At 35.7% G+C, this 26,698-nt stretch overlaps 1 protein-coding gene across 3 annotated transcripts in view; it reads left to right on the top strand.

The window, feature by feature from the left end:
* HELZ (helicase with zinc finger) overlaps positions 1–26,698 on the top strand; it is a 168,462-nt gene that overhangs the window by 104,135 nt on the left and 37,629 nt on the right. For all 3 annotated transcript variants that reach the window (XM_081271910.1, XM_081271909.1, XM_081271911.1), the window contains exons 22-27: positions 5,967–6,150; positions 6,591–6,819; positions 14,607–14,811; positions 21,151–21,202; positions 22,208–22,398; positions 24,455–24,662. In XM_081271910.1, coding sequence (XP_081128036.1) covers positions 5,967–6,150; positions 6,591–6,819; positions 14,607–14,811; positions 21,151–21,202; positions 22,208–22,398; positions 24,455–24,662 — 1,069 coding nt within the window. The remainder of the gene's footprint in view (positions 1–5,966; positions 6,151–6,590; positions 6,820–14,606; positions 14,812–21,150; positions 21,203–22,207; positions 22,399–24,454; positions 24,663–26,698) is intronic.

Below are 26,698 nucleotides of genomic sequence, written 5' to 3' on the forward strand. Positions count from 1 at the left end.
ATGTTTTTCAGAAAACTTACTAGCTGTAGGATTAAAAAAAAAATTGTGTCTTCCTGGACTATCAAGTTTACTTAAAAAATATTTTTGAAAAATATATTTGGGGCTGGGGATGTGGCTCAAGTGGTAACGTGCTCGCCTGGCATGTGCGGGGCGCTGGGTTTGATCCTCAGCACCACATACAGATAAAATGGAGATGTTGTGTCCACCGAAAACTGAAAAATAAATATTAAAAAATTCTCTCTCTCTCTCTCTCTCTCTCTCGCTCTCTCGCTCTCGCTCTCTCTCTCTCTCAAAAAAAGAAAAATATATTTTTCATATTAAAAAATATAAAACCAACATTTATGTGACCTTTAAATATAAAATGTAGCTTTAGAGAAATTTCAAGCTACCTTGAACTTCATCAGAGCATGGTTGTTTAGTCACTCTCTTTAGTCTCATGAATTATTGCAATCAATTTAGACACACGTTGCCCCAGGACCTTTCTTCAAGTGGAAAAAAACTGATCCTAGTTCACTGCAGGGAAGACATTTTGAATTTTTGAATACCAGAGTAGGCGTACTTGGTTATCAATATAGGCATACTGGAACATTTCTAGAAGCCTTTGACTTTTTTGTGGTACCACCTGATTCCACTGAGCTACATCCCCAATCCTTGGGATTTTCTTAATGGTATGAAATTAAAGGTAAAACCTATGTTTGTTTTGTGTATAGAGTAAGAAGAGCAAGTGGCACCAGTTAATTGATAGGGGGAAATGAGATCTCTTCTGTAAAAATTCTGACTAAAATTTACAGAGTCTTTGAGAATAGATTAAATGTCACTGTTATGAAAATAAGATAATGTTAGGGCTGGGGCTGTAGCTAAGTGGTAGAGTGCTTGTCTAGCATGTGGGAGGCACTGGGTTCGATTCTCAACACCACATATAAATACAATAAAAGTCCATCAACAACTAAAAAAATATTTAAAAAAAAAAGATAATCTTACACAGACTTAACCATCAAAATTAACTTAAGACAGGTTGGAATTGAAAGCAAAATTAAAGAATCTGGAGCTGCTGGTATACTCATGGTATTTTTGCTTATATAAGTCTCCTTTGTTTAGGGAATGTTTTAAAAATTTTTATCATGTACATTTTTAAAAAATATTTATTTAGTTGTAGATGAACATACAGTATCTTTATTTTTATGTGATGCTGAGGATCAAACACAGTACCTCACACATGCGAGGCAAGCACTTTACTGCTGAGCTACAGCCTTAGCCCCTTTATCATGTACTTTATGCATCATGTGAACATGTGGTAGAATAAGAGAAAGTGTTTATTTCTCTTTTTGGTGATACTAGAGATTGAACCCAGGGGCAGTTGAAAGCTGAGCTATCCTCCCAGCCCTTTCCATTTTTTATTTTGTGACAGTCTCTCTAAGTGCCCAGGCTGGCCTCAAACTTGCAGTCTTCCTTCCTGCCTTAGCTTCCCAAGTAGCTAGGTGCCACTGAGCCTGGCAAGAGACGATTCTTAATTCTGAATTTAAATCCCCCAAATAATGAAGTTGTCTCAGCTTAATGTAGAATTAAATACTAAGCGCTACGGTATGATTCTTAACCTTAAGAAATTCAGTGTGAAATGAAGAACTGTAAAACTAATCGTAAGATTGTATAGTTGGTGAGTGGTAGGCAAGGCTGTATGTAGATAGGGAAAATGAATCTGTTTTTAGTGGGACCTGAGACAAAAAAAGGAGAATGTGATATTTGCTTCATATGTTTTGGGAATCTGTGGTTATTTGTGTATGTATTTATAATTGTTATATCTTCCTGATGGATTGACCTTCTTATTGTTATAAAATGTCCCTCTTTATAGATAATATTTTCATTGCTGTTTGCCTGGTATACTTTTTTCCATCTTTTTACTTCCATCCTTTCATACCTTTGAATCCAGCGTGTCTTCTGTAGGCAGCATATCACTAGAATTTTTTAAAAAATAAATCATGCCTGATTATTTTAAATTATTTATTAAATAATTTAAAAAATAAATTTATGCCCTTTTATTGGATTGTTAACCCATTTATACTTATTGTTACTATTTATGGTTTTTACCTCTGGCTCTTTATAAAACTATTTCTCCTTTATTACCTCCTTTTATACTAAGCTATACATATTTTTTAGCATCATATTTTAATTCCTTTAATAAACTATATATATTTTATTTTTTTACCTAGCAGTTTCTCTAGGACTCATTATATTTATCTTACTAGAATCTACCTCAAATTGTTACTAACTTCTCAGTGATATATAGAACCTTTACTTCTACATACAGTGTCAATGACTTCTTTTTTCTTTCTTTCCTTTTTATGCTGGTGTTATGCAATTAATACACATGCACATACAACAAACTGAATAATACGTTGTTATAATTATACTTTATATGATCTTATTTAAAATTTTCCAAGAGAAAGTGGGACTAGCATATATTTAAGAGTTTGCTATATTAACCTTCTTATTTAATATTTCTGATTCTCATCATTTCTCTGTGTTACTGTCTGGTGCCATTATTCACCCACTTCCTTTGTGCTTTCATTGTCATACGTATTAGTTTTCTGTATGTTATAGCCTAACATGTTTTATGCAGTGCTCTTTAATTTAGCTAAGAGGGGAAAGGAGAGGAAATGTGCTTCTTTCTGTACTTCATCTTATGATTACCCACGTAATAACCTGTTCAGTAGTGCTCTGTGTGGATTTGACATTTGCTGGTGACACTTGGCAAACCTCAAGAACTTCTTTTAGTATTTCTGGTATAGAGAGTCTTCTATTAAGGATTCTCAGGTTTTGTTTTTTTTAGGAATGTCTGTTTTGCCTTCATTTTTGAAAGGTGCTGCTGGATATGAGATTATTGGTTGAGTTTTTTTTTTTTTCTTTCTTTCAGCACATGGAAATGTGTTCCCATTGCTTACTAGCCTCGATCGTTTTTGATGTGAAGTCATATGTTAATTGTATTAGAATCTCTTTGTAAGTGATGTGTTGTTTTTCCTCTTGTTGTTTACAAAATTTTATTTTTGTCTTTGACTTTCAAGATTTTGACTGTGATATGTTTAGGTGTGCATCTGGATGTGTTTATCTTACTTGAAGTCATTGACACTGGATGCAAAGATCAGTGTTTTTCATTAGATACGGACACTTTTTAGCCATCATTTCTTTGAACTCTCTTTTGTTGGTTTTTGGTACTGGGGATTGAACCCAGGGGTGCTTTATCTCGTTGAGATACATGGCCTTGAATTTGGGCTCTTCCTGTCTCAGCTTTCTGAATTGCTGGGATTGTAGGTAAGTTCTCTGAACATTTTTAATGTTTTTATTTCGTTGCATTCCTGTTCTGGTTTTCACATTATATGTATGTTGGTGAGCTTAATGGTGTCCCTTTGTTCATTTTTTTGTCACCGTTTTTTGCTCATTGTTCTTGAGGTTGCATAATCTGTCTTCACATTTACTGAGTTGTTCTTTTGTCAGCTCAAATCTACTTTTGAGTCCCTTGGCTTAGTTTTTCTTTTCATTTATTTTAATTTTCAACTGCTTGGAGCATATATTGTTCCACAGTGTGATCCAGTGAAGTTGGGTTTTGGCAGAGGCAGAGCATTGCCAGTTTGTGAGGCTTACTCTTACCCATTCCTTGGCACAGGTTATGAGTAGTTGCTGGGGGAAGGTTTGGAACTTCCTCTGTGCTGGCTATCCCACTGGCATCCACCCTAGTAACAGAATCTCTGTGAATGTATGTGTGTGTTTTGTGTGTATGTGTGTGATATGTATCCTGCCATCTAGCTGCTTCCACTACCAGTGTGGACCTTCTGTAACCCAGACTGGAAGAGGTTGGAATTTGCAGATTTTCATAGGCTGCTGAATAGGACTTCTCTTCTGGGAGTCTGTTCTGGGAAATGGGGAAGATGGGAACTGTCATTGGCTACACATTGAATCAGCTCTCATCCAGTGCAGAGCTGTACAGGAAAGGGGGGCTGCACTTTCACCCACTGTCCCACTTTGGGCTTCCCTGTGTAGCAGGAGATGGGGATCAGGGAATAGGCACTGTCTACTTCCGGTTGCTCAACCTTCTGCAGTGTGTGGCAACATAAAATAGGATCTGCCAGTGTTTACAGGTTGCCAAACCACCAGGAATAGCTCCATTACCCCAGGGAGCTAAGGGAGATGGGAACTGCCTAGATAGAAATTGCCTGATGAGACAGTCCTATGAGACAGAGCTGTGAAGAGGGCAGGGGGTGGGGTGCAGCACCTAGCTTACTGAGTTCTGCAGGTTTTATTGAATAAATGCTTTTTACTTTCTTCTGAACTCTTTGATCAATCTCCAGAGCCTTTACCTGTTCTGACCAGCTTCATGGATACTTGTTTGGGAGAGGTTTCCCCAAGCTTCTCATACCAATATCTGAACTATAGTTTTATGCTATCAAGAATCTAAGGCTGCGAACAGAGGAATAAAGTGGAGAAATGATTATGTGTTGCTTAGTGATAGGATCTCTGTGGCAGGGGACACAGGAGAGGTGTCTCCCAAGTTTTATCTTCCTCTATGTCTAGTCACATGGGTAAAACCAGCTTCTTTTTTATTCTTTACTGTAATATACTTAACCCCACCCTTTTTTGTTACCCATAGTGAGAATACCAACCAGTGTTTAGTCTGGTTTGTTATTTAGAGTCCTTGAGCAGCCTGTGTATTTGATGCCCTGCTGTGTATCATTATTACAATAGTAGACAACTATAGTGTCTATTCCCTGATCCCCATCTCCTGTAGTCATTCATTGAATTTGTGTCTAGAAACAGGAACTGCTTCCCAGCCAATAATCCTCAAGGTCTTGAAAAGACAAAAATTGTCAATTTGTTCTAAATTATAAATTCAAATAAATATTATTAATAAATGGCAAATAAATTGTCTACTTAAGCCAGGCAAGGTGACACGCTCCCATGGTCCCAACTACTGGGGAGGCTGTGATGGCAATGTCACTTGGGCTCACAAGTTTCAGACTAGCCTGGGCAACATAGCAAGACCCCATCTCAAAAGTTGAAGTAGTACTTAAAAGACATGTTTTAAAATTTTTCTTTTTGCTGTATGCTTCTCAGGTCTTGCCTGACCCTGGGTTGATGCGCGCGCGCGTACACACACACACACACACACACACACACACACACAATTAGCACTCTGTTTTGTAAATAGATCATAATTGCTTAGTAGGCAAGGAACATGTTTTATTAATCTTTGTATTTCCCACTATGCCATACATTGAAATTATTTGATTAATTCATCTAGTTAAAATAGGTCAAATTATACTAAAAACCTATCTTAATCCAGTAAGTAGGGTCCAAAATATTCAGTTGCATAAAATATATTGTTATTTTATTGCAAAGATAATGAAATGGCCTAGCTGAACTTGTGCCACAAGAAGGCTATGCATTCTGAAAGTCTCTCTCTCTCATGTAAATTTGTATTTGGTTTCAGCTGATGGTTATTGGCTGGTCCACGTACTTAGTGGTGGAGAAGGCAATGCTGTACCCTGCTTGTATTGTTGGGACTTAATGGTACACTGATTATAGGAATCTTCTAGTTGGCTAGTTTCATTAGCCTAATCTGGTGGGAGCAGACTGAGAAGCACTGGTTATGTGAGGACTTGTTTTTCTAATTTCATATCCGTTTCCTGTTCTTCTCTCTGTACAGAAGCTTGAGCCTATTCCCAGTTAAGCATGGAGCTAGGTGAAGGATGTGGGCCAATTACATTGTCTCTTATTAGAATTTTACTGTTTAAAATGTGAATATAAATTTATTTTTATCACTTTGTTCACACCAGCAAAACATAATTCCCATTTAGAGGTATTTTTTTAAATGGCTTTTGCTAAAATGGGATCCTTTATAAATCTATTTCACTTACTGTATTCTTTCTCCAAACACTGGTGATAACTTTAATATGTGTGTATGTGTCTGTTTAAAGGTATTTGAAGTGGTGGAACGTGTAGAAGAGTTAAGAAGGAAGTGGCCAGTAGCGTGGGGAAAGTTGGATGATGGCAGTATTGGTGTGGTGACTCCATATGCTGATCAAGTGTTCAGGATACGTGCTGAACTTCGAAAAAAGAGATTATCTGATGTTAATGTGGAAAGGGTGCTAAATGTTCAAGGTAAGCATTAATTGGAATAAAGTAAGTTATTAAATGCTTAAGGCCTAAAGTGTGTTCACATTTGATTTTTGTAGATAGACACAGTACCTTTACTTTATTTATTTATTTTTATGTGGTGCTGAGGATCCAACCTAGTGTCTCAGTTGTCCTAGGCAAGTGCCTTACCGCTGAGCTACACAACCTGAGCCCCTCACATTTGATTTTTAATTCTTATAAAAGATATTAGATCTTTAAGAGATCCTAGATCACTTCTGGACCAGCAATGAAGAATTGCCCCACTGTTTTCCAGAATGGCTTCACCATTTTACACTGCCACTAGCATCCTCACCATTTGTTATCTAGCACTTATATTTTTAAAAATTATTATTTAAAAATTATTTTATTATATCAGTGATTCAGAATGACAGTCTCAAGCATTTTAAAAAAATTTTGTCTTGTAGGAAAGCAATTCAGAGTTTTGTTTCTTAGCACAGTACGGACAAGACATACTTGTAAGCATAAACAGACACCAATTAAAAAGAAAGAGCAACTTCTGGAAGATTCCACAGAGGATTTAGATTATGGTTTTTTATCTAACTACAAGCTTCTCAACACTGCCATCACAAGAGCGCAGTCCCTGGTTGCTGTGGTGGGTGATCCCATTGCTCTGTGTTCTATTGGAAGATGCAGGTAATCATGTTACTGATTGACATATTAAAGGGGGAAATGTGAAGTAATTTGTATGTCTGTGTATACATGTATATTTATGACCTTTTGGCTAATTAAAATCAGGCTTCAATGGAAATGGAAAAGTATATTACTTTGGGTATATTCATTATATGCATAATTGTGTAATCATTAATTTAATCATTATTTAGCAGATACTTCCTTAGTGCCTTCTCTCTTTTAAGCATTCTTTTATCCACTGGAGATACATCAGTGAACGAAGAAGACAAAATTCTCTGCCCTTGTGGGCTTATGTTTTATTGGGGAGTAAAGAAAGACTGACAGTGAACTAAATAAGAATATTGTATAGTATTTTTAAAAAATATTTATTTTTTAGGTGTAGTAGGACACAATACCTTTATTTTATTAATTTATTTTTATATGGTGCTGAGGATCAAACCCAGGGCCCCACACATGCTAGGCGAGTGCTCTGCCACTGAGCTACAACCCCAGCCCTTGTATAGTATTTTACTTAGTATAATGTAAAAGAAACAGGACATTAAGAGGAATTAAACATGAATGTGTGAGGCAGACTGGTTTTTGATGCAGTCAGAGCTGGCCTTGTGAGAAGCCAACTTTGGCAACAAGAGCTATGAAGTGTCCAGGAAGAGGAGCAGCTAGTACTAGGAGCCTGGGTGGTTTTGGGTGGTTTTGGGTGGTTGTGCATTGGTGTATCTTTGAGGGAGGTGTTGAGAGCCACAGTGGAATGGCCCCTGGCATTTTGCCAGAAGGAATGGTTGAGAGGTGATGCCAGCAAGCCATTAAGATGATGATAATTAAGTTAAGCTGTGTATAATTGCTGTGACTGGATGATGCTGGATTGAAACAGGCTGTGTAGTCAGTTGTATATAGACCCTGCTGTCTGGCAATAGGGCGCCTCGCTACTTTTGAGTTCCTGTGGGGATTCCTAGAGAGTTCCTAGAGAGGCCCGGGGGAGGGAGTTCCAGTTGGTGTGTGGTGTGCCTGGAAGGGCCAAGTGGGGGAAGTTCGGGCAATAAAGGAGTTCCTATTTGAACCTAAAAGTGCCTCAAGGCGGCTTGGTTATTTTATGCCCAGCCAGACTGTGGCAGGGAGGCTGAATTTTGTATTGCCTGCCCCCCCCCCCCTTTTATTGTTACTTTAGTTTCAATTTTTTATGAATTCCCTTTGTAGTGGTTTCTCTCAATACTTCAATGTAAGTAATTCTTTGCATCTGGTAAATTCAGAGGAATCTTAAAATTAAAGGGGGTTAGAAGTGGCCATTACTTGTCTCTAGATAGGATTGTTCATATTCATTAGGCTGTAGTTATAAGGAACAATTCTACTAAAATGTGGTTTAAATATCAACCGAAACAAAAAGTTTTCTCTATATTCTTGTGATTTTTTTACTAGTTAATAGGAATTTAAACTGTATGAGGCCAGTCCTATTTGTCCTTTGGAGTATTGAAAATCTGTGTTAACATTTTTTTTAAAGGCATTTGAACAGAAATTTATAATATTCCTTATGAGAAAGAAAGAAATAAAGACATTCATCAGAGATTACTTAAAATTTTATATGTGCGGTAATATCTTTCACAGTAAGTTCAAAATATAGAAAGAAATTTAGACATTCCCAAATCTGCCTTGGCTAACTGTTTCTTTTTTTTTTTTTTTAATTTATTTTTTAGTTTTAGGTGGACACAATATTTTATTTTTATGAGGTGCTGAGGATCAAACACAGTGCCTCATGCATGCTAGGCGAGCACTTTACCACAGAGCCACAACTCCAGCCCCTAATTGTTTCTTTTTAACATGTGAGAATCAAAGTAGAAAAAACTGTTAGGACATGACTCTTTAGAAATCATGTTTTCTGTTCTGTTGTAGGTGTGGCAGAATTAATTGCCTGTTTTCATATTTAGCAGGAAAAAAATTTCTAAGAGAAAGGGTCAATTTGGGACCTTTAAGAATAAGGTTCATGTATTAGTTTAAGACTCCAAAAGAAGTTAATTTTCTTTAAAGGGGAAAGCTGTTCACAAAGGAATCAAGTAAATGATTATAATGTATGGCTACATTAGAAAAAATAACTTTCTTTTAAAAATAACAAAGCTTGGAGGAATCATGATATTATCTGCAGTTTTGTTGTAACATGTCCTTAATTTCTCATTTAAAAAATAGATTGCCATTCATTTGGAGTCACTAATGACGAGCTGTAGGGAAAGGAATATATTACTTTCCAGGTTACAAATGAGTAGAACTACATGTATTAATAAGTTTACTCTCATCATGAGAATTTTATTTTTTATTACTTTATGTCCATTGAAAATGTATTTGGTTAGGATGTTGCTGTGGTATTTTTCCATTGTTGTTTTAGTTATTATTTGGTGAGAACGTATATAATTTGATTAAAATTTATTATATTAAAACATATATAGAACAGGATGACAGAACAACTAGACACTTTTGGGGAAAGAAGAGTCATGAGTATAGTGTGAAGCCACATCACTGTTGGGCTGTATAAGTAACTGCAAATATTTACAAACCTGAATATTTTTAAAGAAACCTTTCATTGAGCCATATCATGCTGTCAGTTGCATGAGATCAGCACTTCTTATCCCTTCTCTGACATGAATTCTTATTTTCTCAGAGCAAATAAATGAAGAATTCTTCCTGAAGTCACTCTGTCAAATTGTCTAGGGCTAATTTTTAACTTGAAACTAGGTCTTCTGGTTGCTTATTTTTATCTTCTTAGCTGGAATATGCCAAGAACTTCGAATTAATTTATTTGCTAAGCAGAATATTTTCAGGGAAATAATAAATTGTGTGTGTGTGTGTGGGTGGGTGGGTAGGGATCATACATTCCATAACTAAATGGGAATAATGATTATCTGTTTTATTTGAACAGTGTAATTGTGACTGTAGTCTGAGTTGATGGTTGAGACACAGATGTTTAAACTTTAATCTTGTTAATTTCATTAGAAATTAACTTACTCTCACAATGCAAGTAAAGCTGGATAATATAATGTGATTTTCAGGTCCTATAAAAATGGAGAACACCCTCCCTCACTTTTCATTTGATATTTATAAAAATATTAGCATAATATTCCTAGATTATAATCAAAAGTTCAAGGAATGATTTTTGTATAAAGTCAGTTATATATATTTTTTGTTTTATTTTTAAATGGGATTTTTTCTATTAGCCTGAAATAAATGTAGTAAACTTCTCCCCACCCTGTTCTCCATGCTAGCAGATGCTAACGCTGTGGCAACCGATTATTGACAGCTCTCCTTCTGCCACGTGCTAGGTTATGTGCCTTGCACACATTGCCTGATTCAGTCATCCCAACAATTCTGCAATGTGGCTATTTTATTTGCATTTGAAATAGCAGCCCAATCCAGAGAGTTTAAATAAGTGCCCAACGTGACAAGGCTATTTATGTGGTTCACTCAGACAGATGTCAGACTGACTTCAGGGTTCAGGCTCTTTCCCAGGAAGTGATGAATACACAACAGATCTACACTTTGCAATGAGTCGTGGAAACGGGAAAATTTCTTTCCTTTAACTAAATTTCTTCATTAGCACATTTCATTGACTTGGGGGAAATGTAAACATGTAGAGGGATCTTGTAGTGATCTCAGGACATCAAGTAATTATTTTATTTTTAAATATTGTTTTTAGTTTTAGATGGACATTTGCCTTTATTTTATTTATTTATTTTTATGTGGTGCTGAAGATCCAACCCAGTACCTCACGTGTACTCTACCACTGAGCTGTAACCCCAGCCTGATATTTTAAAAAATATTTTTTAGTTGTTGATGGACCTTCTTTATTTTATTTATTTGTATATGGTGCTGAGAATCGAACCCTTGGCTCACGCATGCTAGGCAAGCGCACTACCACTGAGTCACAGCCGTGGCCCAGCCTGATTTTTTTTTTTTGTAGTTGGACACAGTATCTTTATTTTACTTTTATGTGGTGCTGAGGATTGAACCCTTGGCTCACGCATGCTAGGCAAGCGCACTACCACTGAGTCACAGCCGCGGCCCAGCCTGATTTTTTTTTTTTTAAATCAGTTTTTATTCAAGTAATTCTTCAGTATTCTGTTAGTGATCCTAGAAAAAGGTTAACATAAAAACCAAACCAAACTTTGTAGTCATGTTTTTGTTCAGTGATTAAAAGGAAGGACATGTCCTTTGAAATACCTGAAATTATATTACAATGAAGACATATTTGGGTTCCCAAACCAATATAACTAGAAGAAAGAAATGGTAAGCATAAACAATTTAGGGAAGGTGTTGAGAATTGGGAAGGCTTTACATAACCTTAGTGAATTCTTAGCCTCATTATGAATATAGTCAGTTCTCAAATGGTCTTCCAGTGATGAGTGTTCAGAATGCCTCATCATGCCATGCGTAGCACTTCAGTAAAGTTTTGGGAATTCATAAGCAATGTGAATAGTCTTGGAAAGAGCCTTCACTAAGAGAAAAAACAAAATTCTTTCTAGCTTTAAAATGTAGAAGTTTTGAAGGAAAAATATATTTCTCTGAAATTTTAGAAGTGAGAAATAGTCTTTTCAATAATAAGGAATGATAATAGTAATATTGCTGATGCCCTTTTTTACACATGTGGAAATTGAGGTATAAAGATAGGATAAGTAATTTACTGGAGTCAACTCAGTTACTGGGTGTTAGAACCAGGCATCTATTTGCTCTATCAGTGGCAGAATAAGAAGACAAGCCAGATTTGAAATATAAATTTCAGATTACTTTTGGAACTTGGCTAACTTGATTAATTTATAGTAAGTATTTAGCGTTTTTTCTAAAATGAGGTTTTTTAGCTCAAAGGTAATTAAATTTTTTTTATTCCATAGGATCTTTTAGACAAAGACTCTGTCACTGAGCCACTGGCTTCTCTTATAAAGTGTGAAGTTCTTTGATGGCTCTGCTTAATTCAGTGTTGCTTCAGATCTTGTTTGATGCAGCTAAGGTCATTGAGGGCAATAGAAGGAGGGTTTAGAGTGTAAGAAGGTAGTTCAAACATAGACCAGCCAGGCATGGTGGTGCACACCTGTAATCCCAGTGGCTCTGGAGACAGAGATAAGAGAATCGTGAGTTTAAAGCCCGCCTCAGCAAAAGCAAGGCACTAAGCAACTCAGTGAGACCCTCTCTCTAAATAAAATACAAAATAGGGCTGGGGATGTGGCTCAGTGGTTGAGTATCCCTGAGTTCAATCCTCAGTATAAAACAAAAAACAAAAAACCCAAGATCTGGCATTTGGACTGCCTAAGCTGGAAATGAAAATATTGAATTGATATTACAAACTGAGCTAGAGAGTAAGAGCCAATCCAGTTTTTTTCTTTGTCCTATTTGTTTTGGAAGTCCAACACAAAAGTGAAATGCCACTCTATGGGACTAATATTTTTACCAGTTAGACTGAAAAAATAAACCCTAAACTCTTCCTTATGAGTACAGTATGAAGTAGAATTATGTTAATAAATATTCATACAGTTGAATATTGTGGCTATTCCAATCAAAGAGAGTGGAAGGTTAAGGACTTTTGATTCTGAATGCTGTCTTAGAGATAACCCTTCCTCAGTTTTTCTCATGTTATAATGAGACAGAAACTTGATTTCTTCAGAAGGGTTCTTCAGAATAAAAATACAACTTTTCAGTGTACATTTCTTTGCAACACACATTTACAGTAGCTTGAGTAATTCTTGTTAGCTTTTTTGTCTTATAGTCAGAAAGCACAAAATATTTAATATTTTGTGGTATGTTTTACTTTTCTGTTGTTACATATATGCCTAAAATTTATTTTGGACCATATTTCTTTCTTTCTTTTCTGTGGTACTGGGCATCAAACTCAGGACCTGAGGCATGCTAGGCAAGTGCTCTTCCACTGAGCTACCTGTAATCTCAGTGGCTGGACCTATGCTTAAACCCATATTTAAAAAATTAGAAAAGAGGGCTGATATGTAGCTCAGTAGTAAAGTGCTTGCATAATATGTAGTAGGTACTGAGTTTGGTCTCCAGCACTGTTAAAAACAAAGCAAAAGAAAAGTTTGAAAAGATTGTAGACACATCTGTAAGGAAAACATGGTTGGTTCAGCATTTAACTCAGCAAAGTTTTGTGAATATATTAATAACCCAATTCCTGAACTAACTCTTATAAACCTTTCCATTTATGCTTCTTGAAGCCATCTTGGTTACTTGCTGTCCACCTGGACACCAGGATGTCAGCTTGGGAAGAAGCCATGCCTTATCTTTTATAGCATAATAAAATGTTATTTGAACCTCATATTAAACATAGGTATGCATATAGTCATTTAAAATTTAAAACCTTTTTATACGTTTCTTATAGTAAGTATTTAATATTTTTAGTATTTAGAGATCTGTTTTCAAAACTTTAAGAATAACAATATGAAAGGCTGGGATTGTGGCTCAGTGGTAGAGTGCTTGACTAGCATGTGTAAGGCCCTCTGTTCAATTCTCAGCACCACATATAAATAAATAAAATAAAGGTCCATCGACAACTAAAAAAAATTTTTTTAAGAAATAACAATATGCAACTGCAATAAGTTTTGAATGCATTTTTCTTTAGTACATATTGATTAGGAGATAATCAACATTAAAATTAATATTCCAACTCCCTGTATTTTACATAATTTTTAAACACTCATAACTTAGTCAATGTTATAAGATGTGCTTGTGACAAGCATCAGCTAAGTAAGAGAAAAACATAGGAGCAGATGGCTGTTTTATTTATTTATTTTTGATACCAGGAATTGAACTCAGGGGCACTTGACCACTGAGCCACATCTCCAGCCCTAATTTGTATTTGATTTAGAGACAGGATCTCACTGAGTTGCTTAGTGCCTTGCTTTTGCTGAAGCTGGCTTTGAACTCACAATCCCCTTGAGCCACTGGCATTACAGGCATGAGCCACCACACCCGGCTGCAGACGGTTATTTGTTATTTTTATAGAATCCTCATGAGAATTATGTACTTTGTGGCCCAAATTTATTTTCTGAATTGCTTTTCTTGGTCATCTAGCACCAAGCTACTTTGAAATTATAAGTCATAAAATATATACATATTAACTTGAATCATATAAATTGTATTACATTATATATATGTATATGTAATATGTACTTACAGTCATGCATTGCTTGATGATATGTTCTGACAAATGCATTGTTAGGTGATTTTATCATTATGGGAACATCCTAGAGTATATTTACCCAAACTAAAATAGCTGTCCCATTTCTAGGTGATAACATCCTAGAGTATATTTACACAAACTAAGATAGCTGTCCCATTTCTAGGTGATAACATCTTAGGGAACCACTGTTATATATGCAGTCTGTTGTCCAAAGCATGGTTGATGGTGTGTGAAGAAAAACATATGTATTTATGAGTGTGCCCTGAAGTACTTAACTTTCTATACATTGAATTACTATCAGCTTTGAAATCCTTGGTTGTCATGTGGATAACAAAAACATCATTCTGTATCAGCACTGATAATTGAGCATTGATTATGTTACTTGCATTGATGAGCCAAAATTTTGTGCAAGCCTATTTCTATGTATCATACTATTTACGAGGCATGGCTCTAGTTTAAGCACCAAACTTCTGAAATCTGTGATTGTCGTAGGAAGATTGCACCTAAATCATAATGAGATGACTACTGGATTTAAGAGTTTGGGACTGGGGGGAGACAGAATTTGAAATTATCCTTAGTCACTTTTATATTCATTTCTGTGGTCTCATCCTGATCTTGTAAATCTTTTCTGTAGGAAGTTTTGGGAGCGGTTTATTGCCCTGTGTCATGAAAATAACAGTCTACATGGGATCACATTTGAACAGATCAAGGCTCAGTTAGAAGCTTTAGAACTAAAGAAGACATATGTGTTGAATCCGTTGGCTCCTGAATTTATTCCCCGGGCACTGAGACTGCAGAATTCAGGAAATAGCAACAAGCAGCAGCAATCACCGCCCAAGGTAAAGCCTCCCTTAATGAAGCTGTAGAGTTGAAAGGGTAAGAACAGCGCTACAGCATGAAAGTTTATTGGGTTGCAAGTTACTTTAAGCTTCAGAATTGAAGACTGCATTTGGTGACCAGCAGTTTCTGCAAGTAATTTGTCTAGATTTGGCATGTAATAAAAATACAGTGCATTTTTACCACCTACTTAAGGTCGTAATCATCCTCCAAAAGTTTTTAAGTTGGGGTTGGGGTTGTGGCTCAGTGGTAGAGCTCTAGCCTAGCACGTGTGTGGCACTGGATTCAATCAGCACCACATAAAAATAAATGTATTGTGTCCATCCTCAACTAAAAAATTTCATTAAAAAAAGTATCTGAAAATGTGTGGTATCCTTTGTGTACTATACCTTCTCAGTCTTCACTGCTGATAGACTTGGTTTTATCTGTCAGCTAAGATGTGAATAAAACAACACAGTTTAAAACATCCTGCATCTTATAACAGCATATTATTTATAAGGATTATGTTATAATAATAATATTTGTATAAAGAAGATAAGTCTAATCTTTCATTGATGACTGACTCATTTCAAAAGGTATTTGACATTGAGGAAATTTAGCCAGCTTCTGAAAGATTGATTTTTTTGACTCATTTTTGTTCTTTAGGAAGAATCCAGTCAGAGGGAGTGGGGTTGGGAGAGTTGAGGCTCTTTCCGCTTTTGAACGGCAGTTATTTTGGGCAGAGACAGTTGGCTTATTTTCTAGAGTGTCTAAAAAATATTCTAAAATATCTAAAAAAACATCCTAAAAGGAAGGTTCTGATAATGGCACATATAGTATTTACTCTAGTATTTTTATACATTTATAGTCCTCAGTGTGGTATGAAACTTATTAACATGAATTAAAAGAGTTTGTTAGTGTTGAACTTTATTACACCTCATGTGCCAGCAATAGTGAATGGCTTGTTTTGAAAGTCTTTAGGCTAAATAGGTATTAAGCTGAGAACTACTTTCTATGTTAACATACTGCTGCTGTATGTTATTGGTAAATAAAAATGTACATAATGTGCAATAATGCTTTAATGATTTGGCATTATCAGAGGATTAAGCATTCTGCATAAATGAGTTTATCTTATATGCCAGGTGCTAAAGAGGCATACATCAGCAAATTTTAGCCCCTCAGTTCTCTTGTGGCAGGTGTTGGAAGAGGTAAAAGAATGATGGTCAGAGGAAGTAAGTAGATTCAAGGCAACTTCTACCATGGAGCTCTTCTTCAGGAAGTTTGTGAGTGGATAGAGAGAGTTGGAAAGTAGGGAAAATGTAAAAAATTAACTTAGAACAGAAATTTTTATTTGTATTGTTTGCTGCCTTAGTGTCTGTGCCTAGAGCAATATCTTGCACATAATAGGTGTTTTGACATATTTTTTAAACAAATGAGTAAGCTTAGCATAAGAGTTTTATGTTAGTAAGCTTTCCATTACTGTAATAAATGCCTGAGATAATCAATTTATGAAGAGAAAAGTTTTGTTTTGGTTCACAGTTTTAGAGGTTATGTATAGTCCATGATCAGTTGGCCCCATTGCTTTGGGCCTATGGTTGCTTTTCTTGTCACTAGTATGTGACAGAGCAAAACCATTCATTTTATGTCTGGGGAGTGAAAGAGGAAATCCAGGAAGGGGCCAAGTCCTATGGTCTTCTCCAAGGGCATGGCCTTGAAGACCTCTACTAGGCCCCACCTCTTAAAGGGTCTACCACTTTCCAATAGTGTCAAGCTAGGGACCAACCCTTGAATACACAGCCATTTGGGGGATACTCCAAACCCAAACTATAGCAAGTACTTACAAAAGATGAGTGATATGGGAGAACAGGTGACATGTCTACAGGGGACAGCAAGTAGCTTAGGATATGTAAGAGTAGGGTACCTACGTAGAAACTTCCTACTTTTATTGGTTTTTATTTAAAATGTCGCAAAACCATTGTAGCCCTTTGCACATTCTTCAGTACTACACAAAACTTTTACTTGAGCTGTGTAAGCATCAGGTAATTACTGTAGCTGACACTAGATTTAAGCCATGATGCCATACATATACAGTCCTTAAGCAAGACCCTGTAGTTTGCCTTTTGTTGTTGTTGTTATTTTTTAAAGGTGGAGAATATATGTATTTAGTCCATTTGTTTTTCCAAAATCAAAAAGTCCCTGAAGGCAAAAATCCTATTCTGTATGTTTTATGACCCCTAGTGCTTAGCCCCATTCATTGCACATAGTAGGTGCTAAGAAAGTATCTGATAAATGAATAATGGTTATGGCCCGTAATGTGGCGTTTTGCTTTCAATAAACTGTCTCGTAAAATTTATCCTGGGGCTGGGGTTGTGGCTCAGTGGTGGATCGCTCACATAGCACGTGTGAGGCTCTAGGTTAGATCCTCAGCACCACATAAAAATAAATAAATAAAAGTAGTATGTCTCACTACAACTAAAAAAAAAATAAGAGCACAAATTTAAAAAATAATATATCCTAAACTTTTTAGAAAATCTTTTTTTTTTAAAGAGACATAGACAAGAAATCAGAGGCTTTTTTTTTTAAAAGAGAGTGTGTGTGTGAAAGAGAGAGAGAGAGAGTTTTTTAATATTTATTTTTTTTTTAGTTCTTGGCAGACACAACATTTTTGTTTGTTTGTGGTGCTGAGAATCGAACCAGGGCCACACGCATGCCAGGCAAGCACCCTACCGCTTGAGCCACATCCCCAGCCCTAGAAAATCTTTTTCACTGATTCTATAGATGTTATCAACTTTGCCAGTGGTAACCAAATCATTTATCAGCTTATTCTTATTTCATCTCTGTCCTGCTTTCCCATCCTACCACTTCCACATGTATGTGCTGGAGAATTTTGAAACAAATCCCAGTTATTTTATTTCATGTGCAAGAATCTTAATGAAGGGGGATTTAATTCATTATAGAAAAGGATGGTATTTCTTAAATGGGATGGTGAGCCATTCTATTTTTTCAAGTTTCCTTAATTTAACACAATTCTGTATGTAAGAAATATTTTAAATCAGTATCTCTAATGTTAGAATAGAATTTAAAATCCCAATAAGGTTCATGTAAATAAAATCATCACAAGGTTGCATGATGGCTAAAAGTGCTCCTGGGCATGCCTCCTCAGGACTAATTTGGCAACAAAACATACTGATAGCTGTGCAAAAATCAAGGAGCTTTATTGTCCTAGTACTTCTGTGGTAAGATTTAGTCAAGATGCAAAATGTCAGGAGACCTGGGAGGAGGTGATCCTGTGTGGCCTTCCATCACTGCACTCTCTAGGGCACTTGGTGGGAGCAGTGTTTGGAAGCTTTGCAGATATGGCCAGTTTCATTTGAACATGACCCAGAAGACAGATCATGTTTAAAAATGGATCCTCTGAAGACCATCCCATTGTTTTACATATTTTAGTTTGTTAGTTGTTTTTACCATTGGTACCCAGCTGCTGATGTTATGTCTCAGTGTCCAGTGATAAGAAAATGTGTCAGGCTTATTTACTTTGGTAGTCAGGATGGACATATGGTGGGCCCCTCAGTAAACATTGTTGAAAGAATAAATGGGCAAAAGTGAGTAAATGAAAAAATGAATATTTGAATGAATAAGTGGCAGGTGATATAAACTATATTTGAATATAAGCAATGGATGATATGAGCTACTTTTGCTTAAAAAGTCCTGATGTTAATTAGTGTTCTGCCTAAGATAAGGATGCTTTCTGAGATTTATTATTAGAAAGGAGTTAGTTTTGGAATGACTTTTACACATAGTTAGCTCTAGCTTAGTGCTACATTATTATTTTATTTATAAGCTATCAAACAGTTTATTTTGAGTAAACTAAGTAAATCTCCTGCTCCAAGTTAAAAGATGCTAGACAACCTGGAGTGCTGATGTTTTTGTCCAGCAGCTTCCAGTTGTGTAGGGTAGGACTGCCCTGGACTGTGGTTACTCTTTGTATTAGCTTCCCATTGCTGCTATAACAAGTTACCACAAACACAGGGACTCAAACAGTACCAGTTTATCATCTCATAGTTCTCTGGGTCAGATGCTGGGACTGGCTTACTTGCTTTCCCTGCTCTGGGTTTTACAAGGTGGGGATTGAGGTGTTGGCTGACTGGATTCTTACCTGGAGCCTTGGGAAAGAATCTGGTTTCAAGTTGATGCAGGTTGTTGGCAGAATCTAGTTTCTGCAATTGTAGGACTGATGTCCTTATTTCCTTGCTGGCTATCAGTAGCATTCCTATCTTGTAGAAGCCTCTTGCTGTTTCTCAGAGGTACCCCTGCAGCTTGGAGCCAGCAACGGTGCATTGTTTCCTTCTGTCCCACAGAATTTCTTCTACCACATCTCTTATTTCTTCTTTCACTGCACCTTTCTGAGCTAGAGAGATTTCTCTGCTTTTAGGGCTCATAGTACTACATAGGGTCCAACCAGATAATCCAGGCTACTCTCCCTATTTTAAGTCACAACTTTAACTCTATTTGCAGAGTCCTTTTTGCCACATAACGCATGCTTAGAGTGTGCACATCATAGTGTGCACATCATTCAGGTGCTGTAGCCTCCCACATTCTGACCAACTGCTGTGCTTTCTCTCTGTGGTTTGCTCTACATAGTTGTCCCTTGTTCATGGGTCATTAGCAAGCCATAGTGATAGGTTTGGAGGCTTTAAAATCTAAATGGTTTGTTACCCTCTTGGAACTATCTTATCTCTCTGTGTCACTGGCTTTTCTTTCTTCTGTCAGTGTATGTGCCTTTGGCTGCTCTTGTCACTTCTAATTGCTCTGCTTCTGATCTTACCCCCTACTCCTGACATCTCAGTGTTTGCCATTTTCTTTTCCCTTTTTCTCCTTTCTTATCAATTCACTGTTTCTCAGAAGTTTGTTTTTTATAGCTGCTGCCAGTCACTATGAATATTTTTCTCTTCTGGCTACCATTAGCCAACTATCATTCTTTTTGGCTTTTTTTAATGACTTTTTGAGACTTAGATACCTTCATCCACTCATAATCAACACACTTTAAACCTTCAGTGTTTACTGATGTTCCAAGTATCTAACATCTTTGACAGTTGCATGTGTAGATAAATTAAGTGTCATTGTATTTTTTTCTTTGGTCAAGAATGAATTTTTCTTCCTCTTGTAAACATTATTCCCTTTAGTTTTCTGATGTTATGTACAAGTAAATTTTGTATATATCTAGAGGTAAGTTGCATAGTGTGCCACTTTTTCCTCAGCTTACTTAGCATGTGTTAGTTACATTTTTTTATTAAGAAGAGAAAGACTTAAAAAGTTCAGAACTTGAGAGCATTGTGTCTCAAATATTGTTTCTGCCCAAATGTTTTCATTTTTAATGGTAGAAAAAGATATCAGTATGTAAATCTGCCATTGCTTTTTTTTTTTTAAAAATAAATCCTTCATTGATGGACATTCAGATAAACATTTAGCACACATATAAACTGTGCCACAAATGAACATCTGTGCTCTAATCCATGATTATTTCATTTGGATAAATTCCTGAAAGAGCAATTACAGGATTAAAGTATGTGCATTTTTTAAAATATTCATTTTTTAGTTGTAGATGGACAAATACCTTTACTTTGTTTATTTATTTATTTTTTGTGGTGCTGAGGATCAAACTTGTGTCTCACAAATGCAAGGCAAGCACTCTGCCACTGAGCTATAACCCCAACCCTGTATCTGCATTTTTGATGCTTCTAATATATATTGCCAAATTACTGTCTAGCAATTAGCTAGATTCTCTCAAGCAAATTATGATAGTCTTTTTTCCTGTTCCTTTAGAAAATTTTGTACTTTCAGATACTATGAATCATATTCAAAATGCCATAAATCCCAAGTCATGTTTATATTCTGTTACTATTCTAAAGATTTCATCCTCAAAAACAGAAGACTGAAATTTTTCCCTGAAAAAACAGTTTTTATGTTTTGTCATTTAATTCTTAGAAAATTTAGAAGACGCTACAAAGGAATAAAGTTTATGTTTCAGACATGTAGGTTGCATATTTTTTTTTAATTAAGAAAATTCATTGAGAAAAGAAGTTTAGATAGCCTTAATTTGGCAAACAAAAAACTGGGGGACCAGAAATGGTCCTATTATTTATAAAAAGAAATATTTGAATGAATAAGTGGCAGATGACCTATTATTTATAAAAAGAAAGTTGGCTCAAAGCAGCCTAATAGCTACTAATTATAGACTCACAGTTGTTAAATTTTAATTGTTGCCATTTACATTTAATTTGTATATGATTAGGAAAAGGGTTCTTGTTCTCTAATATTAAACATGTTCAAATTATAATATATTGTTTTTTTTTTCTTTAAAGGGAAAAAGCCTCCATCATACTCAGAATGATCATTTCCAAAATGATGGAATTGGTAAGTAGAAAAATTATCCTATCCTTTTATGATATGAAATTCAGTCCAGATTTCACTGTGAATGAAAGTGAATCCCCTTACCATCTCTCCCTCTTTTTCTTTCTCGGGAATTCACAACACAGACAATCACTTAATTCTTTTATTTTATTTTATCAGTTAATTCTTTTATTTTATTTTTTTATGTCAGTGGGTTGATGTGTCATTTTTTAAAAAGAGGTCATTTTGTAGGCACCAGCATATGTATCCAGGAGTTTTGAGAAAAAACGTTTAAGCCTTTTATGCTTATAATATTTTTGCGCCCCCCCCCCCCTTTGGTACCAAGGATGGAACCCTTGGGCACTCAAACCACTGAGCCACATCCTCAACCCTTTTTTTGTATTTTACTTAGAGACAGGGTTTCACTGAGTTGCTTAGGACCTCACTAAGTTGCTGAGGCTGGCTTTGAACTCTCAGTCCTCCTGTCTCAGCCTCCTGAGCTGCTGGGATTACAGGCATGCACCACTGTGCCTGGCTGCAACGTCATAAATTTTCAGAACTTATTTCTCTCCAACAAATGTGAGATCGTATAGATTTGAAGATAAAGTTTATTTAAATTATATTAAAGGTTGTAGAATTATGCTTTTAAAGTAATGATTACTTAATCTTCATTTTGTATGTAGCTATATTATATTGCAAGTCAAAACTTTATTCTGAAGAATCGTATATTTTCCTGGTCCCAGAGGACTATTTACTAGGAGTATGTGCACATGGGGGTGTCTTTCTTGAAGAATACCTGTCTGGTTCCTACAAGCTAATTTGTACAGCTCATGCTGATTTTAGAGAACATTGTAAAATGGTTGTTTTTTTTTTAACACGCTTTACTCTTCCACACTAATAATTCTTTGATTATAAGCTATTTTATGCCACATCTGGGAAATACATTTTGCTGTTGGGTGACTTAAACTATTTTTGTCTAGGTAAATATGTATAGCTATTGAGTGCATCCTTTTTCTGTTTATTTTTCAGTTCCTCCCAATCCTTCTGTACTGATTGGCAATCCTATTAGAGCATATACTCCTCCACCTCCTCTTGGACCTCACCCAAATTTGGGGAAATCTCCAAGCCCTGTTCAAAGAATAGATCCTCACACTGGGACAAGTATTCTTTATGTACCTGCTGTCTATGGAGGGAACGTAGTTATGTCGGTGCCTTTGCCTGTAAGTAAATACTTATGTGAAATATTTATGGTTGAATAAAGTAAATAGGTTTCAGTAAATTTAGTGACAGTCCCAAACCGTCCCAACCTTATTTTTTTTGGTGGTTCTAGGGATGGAAACCAGGTCCTCAAAACATTCTAGGCAGGTGCTCTACCATTGAGCTATGTCTCCAGCTCTAACTTCTTTATTGTGTTTTAACTTTTTAATGTCTATAAGCTTCTTTTAAAGTAAGTTATCTTTAACTGTTGAATTTTGAAATGACCAAAGAAATGTGTATTGTGGCTTATAATTTGTTACTCTATTACCAGAGATATTCATTCTTTATAAAGAGATCTGTAAATTGAATGTTTTGATTTAGAAGGTTTTATGTTCTTTTTTTTGGTGGTGGGGATACTGGGGGTTGAACTCAGGGGCACTCAACTACTGAGCCACATCCTCAGTCCTATTTTGTATTTTCTTTAGATACAGGGTTTTTCACTGAGTTGCTTAGCGCCTTGATTTTGCTGTTGCTGGCTTTGAACTTCTGATCCTCCTGTCTTCAGCCTCCAGAGCTACTGAGAGGTTTTATGTTCTTTTAAAATATTGTTTTTCTGAAGAAATTGGACTGAAAGTTAACAGAACTAGTAACTTGGTCTCTTGTATTAAAAAACAATGCTTTTATTTTATCTTTTGTTTTTTATTCCTACATAATTCTCGAAATCTTCTTGATACAATGAATTCACTGGAGGAGGCAGAGGGGGTTGGGTTAGTGTAGTCCTTTTAGATCTGAATTTGTCTGAGAAATTCTAGGCCTTATGAAACCTTTCTGCCATTTAGAAACTTTCTAAGGGTATGGGCTTTCAGATACTTCCATATTGTATCATAAACCCATTTTTTAATTTTCTTTAGGGTTTTAAAATACTTTCGTCAGTTTTATTTGTGTGTGTGTGTGTGTGTGTGTGTGTGTGTGTGTGTGTGTATGAGAGAGAGAGAGAGAGAGAGAGAGAGAGAGAGAATATTTCCAAATTCAGCAGTTTTGGCCTAGGAAGTAATTTCTTTCATGTAAGTGAAGTACTGTAATTTCAGGCAGTGGTGATTATTACAAAAGATCTTTTGCACCCCCACCCACACCCCAGAAAGGGGAAAGTGCTAAAATGCGAATGTGCTGTAGCCTTGTTGGCTATGGTAGTTCACAGCCATGGCAGCCATGGAGAGTGATTGTGAGTAAGAAATAGGTAATTTATGCCCACTCCCTGTGAACTTCAGAGTTTAGTGGAGTTATTTCTTCTCAGCCTGGCAACATACATCATCAACTATAAATAGAAAGTCTCTTAGGTTTTAAAATTCACTTCACTAGGTCAGAGAGGCTTTTATTATGTAAGATTCCTAAGAATCTGCATGTAATAGTTATATCGTAATAAAATAATAGGGACAGTAGTTCAGATGTTATATTTATTCCTTTTATGTTAATGTGCAGACATCATGTGTCTAGACCTAAATAAGTTTTCTGTTTCTGTATTTTAAGGTAGAGTTGATTTCATCAAAAGCAGTAATAGAAGTAGTGACCTATTTGAATTAATGAATAAGTGAACTTTAAATGCTATAAAGGAAATAATTAAATATGTTTACATTAAATGATTTACTTTTTGAGTGAGACACCTTAGACTAAATTCTTCCTTCACTTTACCTCCTGTTCTCTAATTAAGTCTATTAAACTACATAACTATGCAGTTTATTTAAGAAGATAATTTTTGTGGTAATCTATGACATGCATATGTTCACATTGAGGGGAAATGATTTAAGAATGTAAAATGATTTAATGCCTCAATGTATTCCGAATCTGAAAAGTGACCCATTTTTCCTTACACACTAAAAATTCAGGGAGTCCTTTTTGTACACTTAAGATATAGCAATTTGATTCTACCAAGTGATACTGTTAAGTAGCACTGACTTTGTAGTTGCTCATTTTGATAGTTGTCCTCTGTGTTGGTGTATGCTTTTTCTAATCAAAGTACTATAGAAGTTTGCATTCTAAAATATACTTAATGCAATTACTTTATTTCTTGTAATAACCTAGGTACCATGGACAGGATACCAGGGTAGGTTTGCAGTTGATCCTCGAATTATTACACATCAAGCAGCAATGGCCTACAATATGAACCTATTACATACACATGGACGGGGATCTCCTATACCTTATGGCCTTGGACATCATCCACCTGTCAGCATAGGGCAGCCACAGAATCAGCATCTGGAGAAGGATCAACATGAACAAAATCGAAATGGTAGGTTGCTATGCTGTACTCTGTTCATAAACTGATGCCATGCAGAGTTCTGTCCACAGTATGATTGTTAATCATGGACTATTGAAATCAACCTGTTACAACAACCATGGATCCTCATTCCAGATGACATAAATATGTACACAGGTACAAATTTTGCATGTAATTTCAGAGTGTCCTTTAGGTTAAACCCTAGCACTTATGATTTGTTTTACTGATTTCCTGAAATATATTAAATTTTAATATTTTGAATTCTGTATATAATAGTCATTTAAAATTGCAAAGAAAAGTCCTTTCCTTCCAATTTTGTTAACCTAAAATATTCTTGTAGTGTACTAAGCATTAATGTTATTGTGGGATAGTTGATATAAAATATGTATTTCTTATGCAAATCTACCAGAATTATAGGTAAGAAAAAAATTACCTATTACTTTTCTTAGTTAAGTTTATGGAAGTATGATTCATATGCAGTAAAAATCACTCTTTAAAAATGTATGGTTTGATGAGTTTTAATAAATACACAGAGTTGTTAACTACCATCAAAATCAAGGTACAAGATATCACATCACCTCAAAAAGTTTCCTGATGCCCCTTTGCAGACATTCCCATCCCCTGAGCCCAACCCTGGACAACCACTAGCTTGTACTTATATTTTGTCTTTAGGATGTCATATAAATGGAATTGCAGGGTATATAGGTGTTCATGTTTGGCTGTGTTGACTGCTTTTGATCTTTCATCAGGTAGTATGAGTGAGTTGCTTGCTCCTTTTTATTCTTGATTAGTATTTCACTATATGGGTACACCACGATGTGTTTATCCACCCATAATTGGTGGATACAGTAGTTTTCTAGTTTTTTTTTTTTTTTTTTAAAGAGAGAGAGAGAGAGAGAGAGAGAGAGAGAGAGAGAGAGAGAGAATTCTTAATATTTATTTTTTAGTTCTCGGCGGACACAACATCTTTGTTGGTATGTGGTGCTGAGGATTGAACCCGGGCCACACGCATGCCAGGCGAGCGCGCTACCGCTTGAGCCACATCCCCAGCCCCAGTTTTCTAGTTTTTGATTCTCATGAATAAAGCTGTTGTGAACATTCATGTTTTCATTTCTCCTGGGTAAATACCTAGAAGGGAGATTGCTGTGTATATTGTAAATACATTTTTAACTTTATAAGAAACTGCCATATTATTTTCCAAAGTAGCTGTACTATTTTTCATTTCTACCAATAATGTGTGAGATTTCCCTTTGTTCCACATTCTCACCAACATTTGGTATTGTCAGACTTTGTTATTTTACCCTTGCTGGTGAATATTTGATGGCAGGTTGCTGTGGCATTTGCATGTCCCTAATAACTGCTAATGCTGAGTTTCTTTGTGCTTATTTGCCACGTGTGTATCTTCTCTGATGAAATGTCTATTCATATCATTTGCTCACTTTATTATTGGTTTTCTTTGTCTTATTAAGTTTTAAGTTTTTAATATATTTTAGATAGAAAACTTTAATTAGATATATGCTTTGAAAATATTTTCTCCCAGAATATGACTTTGGCTTTCCTTTCATTTTCTTAAGAGTATCTTTCAAAAGAAGTTTTTATTTTTGATGAGGTCCAGTTTATCCATTTATTTTTCTATGAATTGTGTTTTGGTGTTGTGTCTAAAATATCTTTGTCTAACCCAAGGTCACAAAGGTCTTTTCTTGTTTTCTTCTAGAAGTCTTAGACTATTAACTCTGACTTTTAGGTCCATTTTGAGTTAAATTTTGTATTTTATACGAGGTAATGATTATAGTCTTTTTGTTTTGGTTTTGCATATATATATTCAGTTGTTCCAGCATCATTTGTTGAAAAATTTGTCCTCCTCTTGAACTGCTTTGGGACCCCTCTTGAAAATCATTTGGTCATATACTTGGACTGTGTTCTCTTCTGTTAGTGCATATGTTTGTGTTTATGCCAAATATGCTGTCTTGATTTCTGTGGCTTTATAAAAGTCAGGAAAGCAGGTAGTATAAGTCCTCTGACTTGATTCTTCTTTTCCAAAATTGTCT

This window comes from Spermophilus citellus (assembly GCF_964194105.1).
Source record: "Spermophilus citellus genome assembly, chromosome: 17".
NCBI classification, from domain to species: domain Eukaryota; kingdom Metazoa; phylum Chordata; class Mammalia; order Rodentia; family Sciuridae; genus Spermophilus; species Spermophilus citellus.